The following is a 12,136-nucleotide window of genomic DNA, read 5'->3' on the forward strand; positions in this document are numbered from 1 at the left end:
GATAACTACCCCCCTCAGTGGTTTCAATGGGGGAGGTAGATAATTATGTCACTGAAGTCTACAGAGGCATATGTCACTGGCTATGAGGCTGCCGCCACGGCACAGTGAAAGACACAAACTCTTAATCGACAATTGTTTTCTGTTGTGCTAATTGACAGCATACCATACTTACAGTTGATAGAATAGATGCAGAAAATATTTGGATTCACTTGGTTAACTAAGCTGAACACGCGCCGAGGTGGAACTGCAGTAGTATTCAGTGAATATATAGCTACTTCCTGGCTACAGAGTTCACTGGCACCTCTGCAAAAAAAAAAAAAAAAAAGTTCTGAGAAGTTGAACAGGAAGGGCTTAAAAAGGGAGAGAATATATTCACGAGTTCCAATGACACTGGAGTATTTTGATTAATTTCACTGCAGTGTTTGTATCCATATTTTAATATTCCTTACAGCTCAGTGCCACTTCTTCTGCTTTATTTTGACACATTTTTTGATGTATAAATGATAAAGACCTAGATATATAAGGCCAGGTATATGAAACACTGCATTGCACTTTTACAATGAATATCCATATTCATAACATGGAAACAGCAAGCACACTCAGATTCTTCTGCATTTTCCTTAAGCTGATCAATTCCACAAACATCTACAAATTGGGAACATATAAAATAAAATGTCTTTCTGTGTTCATATTAGGTATCTTTATGCCAATTTGTATATTTAAAACAAGAATAAAGATAGGCACCACAATTATGTCAATACCATAATATACTGACCATTCATTTGTTGTTACAAGAAACTGCTGTTCTAAATTTAAAGCTGGGCATGGGAGAGCTGTTAGTGCTGCTGTATTAGGGGTCATATATGGTTCAGTCTGGCAAGGTTAAAGCAAAATAAAATAAATCATCATTACTTCTGTGCTGACTTTGAAGCTGAAGTAGTTTTGATGTCACCATGGCAGGATGGAAGTGCATGTTGCATGCTAGAGTCATGTCAATTTACGGTAATCTTACAAGAGAATTATGCAAACCAATCAAATTAGCAATTATAATTTTTTTTGTTACATTTGTACCCCGCGCTTTCCCACTCATGGCAGGCTCAATGCGGCTTACATGGGGCAATGGAGGGTTAAGTGACTTGCCCAGAGTCACAAGGAGCTGCCTGTGCCTGAAGTGGGAATCGAACTCAGTTCCTCAGTTCCCCAGGACCAAAGTCCACCACCCTAACCACCACTCCTCCACTGTTGCTACTATGTGGCCGCGCAGGCTTCTGCTTCTGTGAGTCTGACGTCCTGCACGTCAGACTCACAGAAACAGAAGCCTGCGCAGCCTTCTACATGGAATGTTGCTAGTGGAATAGCAACATTCCATGTAGAATCTCCAATAGTGGCAACATTCCATGTAGAATCTCCAATAGTAGCAACATTCCATGTAGAATCTCCAATAGTATCTATTTTATTTTTGTTACATTTGTACCCCGCGCTTTCCCACTCATGGCAGGCTCAATGCGGCTTACATGGGGCAATCCCACAATAGCCCCAGAGGAGTTCACTGCTGTTTACAAGCAAGAGGCTAGGCATACCTAAGAAAAATACATTATCGAAAAGGAGTAGATGTCAATTATCCAATTACAATCCGTAAAACAAAAACACTAGCCCATAACAAGCAAATTTGCTAAATAGATAGGTTTTTAATATTTTTTCTAACATGATTGTGGTTCAGTTCAGATCAGATAATCATCGGTAGCGAATTGCACCAAAAAGTAGCTTGAAACTGAAAACATGTTGCAAATACTCTTTTGTATTTAACCTGCTTGGAATGAGGGTAGTGTAATATCATAAATTCTTGCTGGAATCTCAGAATTTCTAGTTGGTAGATCAATAAGAAACAATCTGGGGCTAGTCTTAATGCAATTAAATGAACCAGTGAGCAAACTTTGAAAATAACACGCGCTCTCACTGGCAGCCAATGAAGTTTCAGGAACAATGGTGTTACCCTTTCAAACTTGGGAAGATTTATAAATCAAACGTTCAGCTGTACATTTTGCAATGTTCGCAGTTTTTTTGAGAATGAAGTTATTGACTCCAACAAACTGAATTATAATAATCCAGGTGAGCAAGCAGTGTGGATTATACTATCAGACTAAAAGGGTGTCAGTCTAAATTCACTCTAGTTCTCCTAAATTTCCACAATAATTGGAAATCTTTAGTTGAAACTGCAGACATCTGCAGTTCTAATGTTAGGTACCTGTCCAAAATTACTGCTAGTATTTTAAACTGAGATTCCACATTAAAAGTAATTCCCTTTACATTCATGCTCTAGCATGTGATTTTCCTACACAGGCTACCCAAAATCAGAAATTTTGTCTTATCAGCATTTAATTTTAGTTTAAAATCTCTGGCCCATTGTTCCAACAGATCTAATCAAGCACCATATCTGTATAAATTTCTTGTACATTGTCATGAAAAGGAATAAAAATAGTAAATTGTCAGCATAAACTAAAATTTCGAAGGCCCTTGAGAGTATAGGTGAAATAGGCGATCTTTGAGGAACCCACAATCGGGGACCCAAGGTTCTGACATCCCGTGCATTTTAACCTAGCAAGAGTGATGTTTCAGGAAGCCCTCAAACCATTTGAGGACAATTCCTCCTAATCCAATTAAAGCTAATAAATCCAGTAGTAAGGTCTACCAGATCAATACACAGGACATGTCGAATTACATTACGAGTACTCGTCTCCCTATGCTAATCTCTTTCCTAATGGACAATATATCATGATCTTCCAAGTAATTTACTAATTGTTCTGCCACAATTCCTTCGATTGTTTTAGTTAGTTGAGGAATAGAGACTATTGGGCAATAATGACTTATATCATCCCATGTCAACTGTTCGTGCCTTTGGAATACAACTGAATTAAATGAGCATAAGTGGAGTGGCGGAGTAGCCTAATGGTTAGTGCAGCGGACCTTGATCCCAGCATCCTGGGCTCGATTCCCACTGCAGCTAACCCTCCACTGCCAAAAAAAAAAAAAAATGATTGTGAGCCCTCTAGGGACAGAGGTTTATGACAATGTGGCTTATAATTGGATTGTAAGCCACATCGAACCTGTTTGGGATAATACAGGATACAAATGTCATAATAATAAAAGGACTGTATTTCTTCTGCCAACATATACAATAAAAAAAATCACACCTTCCAGATAATAGCCAGCATGTATCAGACCCCATCCTATTTTGGGAAACAGCAAAGGCTGTTTTGAGAGGGGAAACAATAGCCTATGCGGGTGCTAAAAGGAAAAAAAAATTAGCCAAGGATTTGTATTTGGAGCATCAGGTGGATCACTGTAAGGAGGAGTGGATTTTGCATCCTTCTTCGTTGACTAGAGAAAATTTACAAACCACCCTTAATGTCCATGTTCATGAGGAGGTGGTTACGTCCAGGCTGTATTATAAGCACAAGCTTTACCGATATGGGAACCATACTGGGAAGCTCTTAGCTCATTTAGTCCACCCTTGGGAGGGCCCGCGATTTTGTTAGGGTATTAGTCATAAAGGTAATATTGTTTCAAATATGGGACACTTGATAAAGTTGTTTTCTCAGTATTTTGCCCAATTTTATCAGAAGACCTTCATGGCTATTGAGGAGGTTCAGTTGTACGTGACCTCCTTGGTTTTGCCCAGAGCTAGCTCTCAGGGTGCTGAGCTTTTGAATGCACCAATCTCAGCTTGGGAAATTCTTTGTGCCATTATGCAGGCCCTGGTCCCGATGGGCTGAGTGCTGAATTTTATAAGCTTTTACAGTACCATATTTCTCCTCCTTCGGCGGCTTATTTCAGAAGGGTTTGTGAAATAGCTGCCTTTCCAGCTCATGTGAATCGTTCAATAATAGTGGTCTGGTCTAAGTCTGGTCATGACCTCACTTTGTTGGGCTCAAATAGACCCATCTCACTACTTAATGTTGAAGTGAAACTGATGGCCAAGATCCTGGCTACTTCAGTTGGTAGCTCTGCTTCCAGATCTTATTCATCAGAATCCGGTGGGCTTTGTGCAATTCCAATAAGCAGTCTAGAATGTCTGTAAGGTTATGGCAGCCTTGGGTCATTGTATCACTAGGAATACCCCTATGCTCTTAGTCTGGATGCCCAAAAGGCTTTTGATTGTGGGATTATCTGTTTTCTTTATTGGATAAATATGGTTTTGGGGGAATCTTCTTGGATATGATGAAGAACCTATATACCAATCCTCTGTTGGCGGTGTTGATCAATGGTGAGCACTCTGAGTACTTTTCTTTGGTGAGGGACACCCGTCAGGGGTGCCCTTTGTCACTGTTATTTGTTCTTGCTTTTGAGCCCCTTTTTATAGCACTGCAGGCAGATCCTATGGTAAGTGGCCTTACTATTATTGGGAAGTGATGAAATGGTATGGCTTTTGCTGATATGCTGTCTGTCCTCACTCATCCGCAATGATCTTTGTCTCAACTTCTGCGTTTGGTGCATTCCCACAGCACAGTCTCTTGTTTGTCACTTAACCTTGCTAAGTCTGAGGCTATGCCTGTGTGTGTATGTGTGTGTGGGGGGGGGGGGGGGGGGACCGGGGACCAATACACTGACTGGGGGATGATTTTCCATTGCAGAAGATGTATCATAAATTGAAATATTTGGAGGTTTATTTAACTAGGAAAGTAACAGATGCCTACTGGGCAAATTATACTGTCTTGCTTCAAACATCTTTAAATATTTTTGCTCTGTGGACTTTTTTTTTTACCAATATCCCTTATTCAGCGTATAGCCTTATATAAGATTGTGTTATTTCCAGACAGTTGTATGGGAAGAGTGAAAATGAGTGGGTGGAGGGGACGGGCTGAAGCTTTATGGAGAAAGACATTACTTGGAGAAGACCATGGGGGGGGGGGGAGAGAGAGAGAGTTTTGAGTTCATCTCTGTGTTGCAGCTGATGCTTGATGGAAGGAGTTGGAAAGGGATGGATGCCAAATGTTCAGGAGAGAGGCAACTTAGTAGATGCAAAGGGAGTAATCAGGCTTCTTCAGTGAATTTTACAAGGTATCAACTAACTTACAATATTACTTGGTCAAGAAAATTCCTTAGTTTTCCTGATTTACTAAGCTTAATTCCCATAGGATTTGGATTTCGCTCATTCCTTTCTCAAACGTTCAAGGTGAGCTACATTCAGGTACAATAGGTATTTCCTCTTTTCCCAGATGGTTTACAATCTAAGGGGTCCTTTTACAAAGCTACAGTAGAAAGTGGTCTTAACACACCCTTTCATGAGTCTTTCCTGCACACCAAGGTCATTTCTACCGCAGCCAGAAAATGGCCAATTTTCCATTTTCCGAATTAATCCAAGAGGAGAAAGGATATGACTAAATTTGAAGAGGCTATAAGATAAGTGTGACTTCATTTGCATTTATTTTTAGAACAAATTAAGTTCCCTTGGTAGCACTCTCTGTATATTATGGACTATTGCATAGTGAACTATGAGTGGCTTAAGTATTTAAAAAGTGGAGTTTTTGTGCCTGTTAAGTGCTTTTTTTCTCCACTTACAAGTATTGTAAGGTAGCCAATGATTATTTATACTGTAGCCCTTCGGTAGGAACTAGTGTTCCGTGTTAGGGTGTTCAGCACCTAGGCTACTTGTTTGAATTAAACTTTCAGGACACTGTGGTATACTGCAAGTTTGAATTGAAGACAACATTGCTAATGTTGCCATTAGCACATGGCCATTAACAAAAAATAGCATTTTGTAGGCGGTGAGGGATCACGCACTAATCCTGCACTAATCAATTACTTTGTGGCAATATCAACTAATTAGCACAAAAATGGCCACTCTCCACCCCACCCCCCCAAAAAACATGCCCTCTCAGTCAAAAATCTAGATTTTTTTTTAACACGCACACATTTGAAACTTACTGTAGGATGCCTCAGCGTGCTCTGCAGTAAGCCCTTTTAAGTTGCAGTAAGCACACATTAGTGTTTACTGCAGCTTAGTGAAAAAGACCCCCAAGTTTGTACCTTAGGCAATGGACGGCTAAGTGACTTGCCCAAAATCACAAAGAATGGTAGTGGAATATGAACCTGGCTTCCCATGGGAGAAAGAGTCTAATTCAGTAACACACTCTCACTCTGCATCTCTTCAGTAATAATACATTAGTAATAATGGTTTTTCCTTCAATAAAGAAATAAAGAGTTTATTCAAGTAGAAAAATCCCCTTGGTTTCCATCAGCGGAAAGCCCAAGTTCCTATGAGTCAGATTTATTTTCTTAACATCAGAGTTTAGACGAGTTTTGTGCAGTGGCGGAGAGATGATTTTACTATAGTCTGACATCTTATTAAGTATACTATCAGATTTTGGATTTAGTGGCTTGGTGTTTAAGTGGTTAGAGTCATTTTTTAAGAATAGGCATTATTTAATTTTGAATGATGGCCGATATTCTTCAATTTGGGATCCTCTTATGGAGTTCCTCAAGGTTCTTCCATTTCCCCATTACTGTATAACTTGTATATAAGCTCCATTGGTCAAATTTCTCTATACCCAGGTGAGCTCATGTTGTCATATGCAGATGATATTTTCTGATTCCTATCATTCATGGTATAGCTTCCTTATTTTCTCATATCAACAACTCTTTACAATGGATTTAATATTGGTCTACTAAGGTTAAACTTAAATACTGATAAGATTAAATTTTTATGTTTTTCCTATGAATTCATACAACTATATAGTCCCCTTCAGAAAATCACGACTTTATTATAGCTTCTAATATGAGATTGCATACATCAAGCTTTTATCCAGCTTAAAGTAAAAATGGAAAACGTGGAGGAAAAAGCCTCAAAAGGAAGCTCCTAATTGATGTGGCAATAAGCCTTATATATCAAGGAGCATACAATCTCATCATAGGCAAAAAAAACCTCCTTCTGCCATTAATTATTCATTTTAACTCAATTTTTATTGGTATATAGCTTCTAATAGCTAAACTTATCAATGTACCACGGTCAATGAGCAACGAGTACAGATAAGTTTAGCTACTAAAAGCTATATTTATTAGGATTTATTTACCGCCTTTTTGAAGGATTTCACTCAAGGCGGTGTACAGTAAGAATAGCTCAAACATGAGCAATAGACAATTAGAGCAGTAAAAATATTCAAAAACAATAGAAAGTATGGCACAGTATACTATTTACAATGTCAACACAATACATAATAGAACATAACAGGTGACAGCGAAGGGTAAAGCAAAGATGTAACATATAGAAGGGTAAGAAAGCAGGAAGAGTTATACCAATAAAAATTGAAAATTGAGTTAAAATGAATAATTAATGGCGGAAGGAGGTTTTTTGCCTATGATGAGATTGTATGCTCCTCGATATATAAGGCTTACTGCCACATCAAGTAGAAGCTTCCTTTTTGAGGTTTTTTCCTCCACGTTTTCCATTTTTACTTTAAGCTGGATAAAAGCTTGATGTATGCTGTTTCATATTAGAAGCTATAATAAAGTCGTGATTTTCTCAAGGGGACTATATAGTTGTATATTACAAAAAGTATCCTCTCTAGCTCATATTATACGTGATAGAGGTTTCTATGAATTCAGCCATGATTCCACAGGTGAATTGGGGAGATGATGGGTCTTATTTTAAAGTAGAAACAACCTCCAGTTTTGGGAGTGATTCTGGACTCCTCATTGAACACAGAATCACAGATTAATAGTTTAATCAGAAAAGTATATTTCAAGTTGAAGCAGCTACGTTTGTTGAGATCCTACTTTTTACCTGATCATTTTAGGATTATTGTGCAAATGACAATTCTATCATTATGGGAATGCTCTCTATTTGGGTCTGTCTTCTAAGCAATTCTCAAGAATTCAGGTGATTCAAAATTCAGCTGCACAGCTGAGATTTCAGAAATCTCATTGGTAGGCTCAGGTTGCATGGTACTTGCCCTGAAGATGGCTCCCAGCTGGTGAACCTATTAAAGTCTAGGACTACTTCCAGGAGTTGCAATTATTTGTTGTTAGCTCTTCTTTTTTTTATTTTTATTTGTAGAAGTCTTTATTGAACATTGTTAATGCTGAACATAACGTACTCAACACTGCCTCAGTACAAAATGGAACAAGTACACATAACATAGTGCCAAATACATAACAGAGAATGCACAAGATTTTCAATGCCTATTCAAATACAGGATATACTTCAAAATTTTCAATTTTATTTTTGAGAAAGCTCTTCCTTCTTTTAAGGGTATACAGTTTAAATGGGGTTTTTTTTCTAAATCTTTCTTTTCTGCTGCAGTTCAGTACTGGAATAAACTTCCTTTTGAGCTTTGCTCATTAAATTACTTTTTATTCTGTAAAGCTCTGAAAACTTATTTGTTCACTAGGTCCTGGGGGTTATAGTATTGTGTATTAAGTTTGAACTTGTTTTAATTTGTAATTCCATTTGTCTCTTACTTTCTAAGTAATTGTAAGTCGCCTTGAATCTTACTTAAGAGAGTTGGTGAGTAATAAATCTCTATTAGCATAACAAGGGCCCTGTTTACTAAGCAGCACTAAGGGCATGTTAGCATTTATAGTACATGCTAATGATTAGAACACGCTAAATGCTAAGTCACCCATATGAACATATGGGCAACTCTAGCATTTAGCACACGCTAAAAACGCTAGCGCGGCTTAGTAAACAGGGCTCCAAGTTTAGACAATCATTCCGGAAAATGGTGCGATCGATGATACTATCACAATTAGACTATTGTAATGCAGCATACAAAGGGTGCAAAGTGAACACACTAAAATCATTGCAAACCATCCAAAACACGGCATCAAGACTAATATTCAAGAAGTTGAAATATGAAAGAGCTACTCCACTGCTTGAAATTCTATACTGGCTGCCAGTCAAGGCAAGACTACTCTTCAAACCTGGCATCCTCATTTTGAAGATACTATTTGGAATGTCTCCTGAATATATGCTAGATCTAATTGAACTATCCTCAAGAAATTCAAGCCCAGAAACCAGAGGTTACCTACTTCTTCACCTACCCAACTGCAGAAACACAACTTACAAAACCATCTACATGGCTGGATTTAGTTATTATCTGGGTTCCAAATGGTGGAACTCAATACCCAAGACCACAAGAAGCATTATTATCTTCAGTTCAGAAAAGAACCGAAAACCTACCTTTTCAAAAAATTCTACAGCTAACTACATAAAGCTGTCGAAGTTCCACTCCTACTTTCTAACTGTAAAACATTATTGTAATTTCACCTAAATGTAAATTGTAAGCCATTTTGAACCAAAACTTGTTTTTGGATAATAGTAGGATACAAGAATGCATAAATAAATAAATCCTTGCTAAATCAGGCTGTATATGTATTTATCAAAAACATTTTACCTTACAAGAGGAACTGAGCAGGTAGAGAAAACACTGAAGTCTTCAGCACTGCAGTCAGGATCACAGCAACAATTTACATCACACTGTGCCACCAATAAATTGCACACGCATAGCTTCGCAACTTGGAGGGAAAAATGAAATATGAAAATTAGAGAGCTGCAAGAAGCAGACAGTTTCTCTCAAGAAATTGCACTATAAAGTCATTTTCTATAGGTTACCTAGTTAGGATGTAGAAATGAGGGTCAAACAGAAAAATAAAGATACTTTATTATTTAACTAGCTCAATACATTTTTTGATTAGAACAAAATGAGCAAGATGAAGCAAAAGATGGCATTACATGACTATATAAGTGACTAGAGATTACTTAACTTTATCCTAGTTAGGACTGGGATGTATCTGATGATACTCTGTGAAAATTAGATTGTGCATTGTTACATGGTAAGTATCAATCCAAGGAGAAAAGAACCAGTCTACTCCCACAAACAATTTGACGACAACACAAAGGCTCTGGTTTACATCCTGGTTCGTTCTCCTGTGGTCATTCTCACCCTTGTGTTGTCATTGTTTCTAATAAAAACATTTTTTAAAATGCATTGAGGAATTAATTGTTGCTCACTTCTTAAAGTTTAACTCTTTCATGTTATCAATCTTACCCCGCTGTTTCATATGTTCTTGCCTCCAAAGCTTCCCCCCTCCCCAACAATAATTTTTTTGTTCCTTTCTAGAAGTACCAAGAAATTAAGCCATTGGGCAAAAAGATGTGCTATTTCAAAAATGTGCAAGTAAAGTAACTTACTGGCTTTCTGCATTTTTTGCCCCAAACTTAAACTGTGTTCTATATCTCTACTCTGGTGGTATATCATAATTAAAAGTAAAATAATAGACAAACATGAAGAACACACAAAAAAGAGAAGAAAACCAAACATTGAAATAGCTACAAATATAGACCATACTCGTAAAAATCTGAGCTTCTAGAATTAATAAGGCACACATTCCACCATATATGTTTAAAAAAAAAAAAAGCTGTGCCACTCAGGGCCACTCTCCCACCAAATGGGATGCAAGAACAACTGCTATACTAAGTCAGACCAAAGGTCCATCTAGCCCAATATCCTGTTTATAACAGTGGCCAATGCAGGTCACAAGTACAAGGCAGAATCCCATAAAGTAGCAAGAATGCATGCTACTGACCCCAGGGATATGCAGTGGTTTTCCTCAGGTCTACCTTAATAATGGTTTATAGACTTCACGGCCAGGAACTTGTCCAAACCTTAACAAAGCTACATTATTTAATAACTCCTCTTGTGGACAAGTTCCAGAGCTCAATGATACATTGAGTGAAAAAAAAAAACTAATTTTCCTATTTGTTTCAAATATATTACTATGTAACTACATGGAGTGTCCCCTAGTCTACTTACTCTTTCAAACAGTACACAAACGAATATCTCCCCTCAGCCTTCTCTTCTCCAAGCTGAAGAGCCCTATCCTCTTTAGTCTTTCCTCATATGAGGATCGCTCCATACCCTTAATCATTTTGGTTACCCTTCTCTTGTCCTTTCTAACTCCATTATATCATTTTTGAGATGCAGTGACCATAGATGCACACAATAGTTAAGGAGTGGTCCCACATGGAGTGATACAGAGGCATTATGATATTCTTTGTTTTATTCTCTAACATTGTTTGCTTTTTTGACTGCTGCCATACACCAAACAAAAGATCTAGAATCTTCTTCTTGGGTATTGACTTCTAATGTGGAACCCAATAGACAATTCATGGGCGGACTCATTTTAGAAAGACTGTACAAGTCAAAATTGAGACAGTTGAAAATTGTGTCATGGAATGTTTCATGGATAACATCCCCAATCAAGAGGAAAAAAATATTTTGTTACATAAAGCAGACATAGCTTGCCTGTAAGAAACAACACTTACTGATCTTGAGCACTTGAAATTGCAGCAAGGATGAGTGGGGGAGGTGTATTTTTCATCTTCTGTCTGCAAAAAAGCTGGAGTGGCAATATTGATCCAACAATATCTGCCCTGTGCAGTGAAGCTGGTATATAAGGATATTAAGGGGAGGCATATTTTGTTACATGTTCATTATGGTAGGACAGCCTTCCACTTGTTAGTGGTACATGCTCTGAATGAGTATGACCACGGATATTTTGCAGAGTTGGCTAAGCTTGGGGCCCACGATCTGTCCACACCTGTGATTGTAGCAGGAGATCTTAATCGCACTTTGGATTATAGGTTGGAGAGATCCATGGCAGACCAGCAACTGCAGAACAGAGCAAAGCCTGGGGAATTCCTCATTTGTGTGCCACACTGGAGCTGGTAAACCCCTGGTGGTTGCTGTACCCAGCTGAGAGGAACTACTCACATTTTCTAGAGTGCATCGGTCGCGTATTGACTATATATGGTTGTCCCGGTCTCTGTTCCCATGGGTACAGGGGGCAGATATCGGGCTGATGGAGATGTCTGATCACTCTGTTTGGCTGGTGCTTGATTGGTAGTGGTCCCTCTCTGGCGGGCTGGAGATTTACTACTACTACTTATCATTTCTATAGCGCTACTAGACGTACGCAGCGCTGTACACTTGAACATGAAGAGACAGTCCCTGCTCAACAGAGCTTACAATCTAATTAGGACAAACAGGACAAAAGAGATAAGGGAATATTAAAGTGAGAATGATAAAATAAGGGTTCTGAACAAGTGAACAAGAGTTAAGAGTTAAAAGCAGCATCA

General features: G+C 38.3%; 1 protein-coding gene across 2 annotated transcripts in view; it reads right to left on the bottom strand.

The window, feature by feature from the left end:
• The window catches only part of TCTN1 (tectonic family member 1), a 51,185-nt gene that overhangs the window by 25,997 nt on the left and 13,052 nt on the right, over positions 1–12,136 (bottom strand). For both annotated transcript variants that reach the window (XM_030220072.1, XM_030220071.1), the window contains exons 2-3: positions 9,393–9,513; positions 173–303 (exon numbers count right to left, since the gene is read on the bottom strand). In XM_030220072.1, coding sequence (XP_030075932.1) covers positions 173–303; positions 9,393–9,513 — 252 coding nt within the window. The remainder of the gene's footprint in view (positions 1–172; positions 304–9,392; positions 9,514–12,136) is intronic.

This window comes from Microcaecilia unicolor, chromosome 11, assembly GCF_901765095.1.
Source record: "Microcaecilia unicolor chromosome 11, aMicUni1.1, whole genome shotgun sequence".
In the NCBI taxonomy this organism is placed as follows: domain Eukaryota; kingdom Metazoa; phylum Chordata; class Amphibia; order Gymnophiona; family Siphonopidae; genus Microcaecilia; species Microcaecilia unicolor.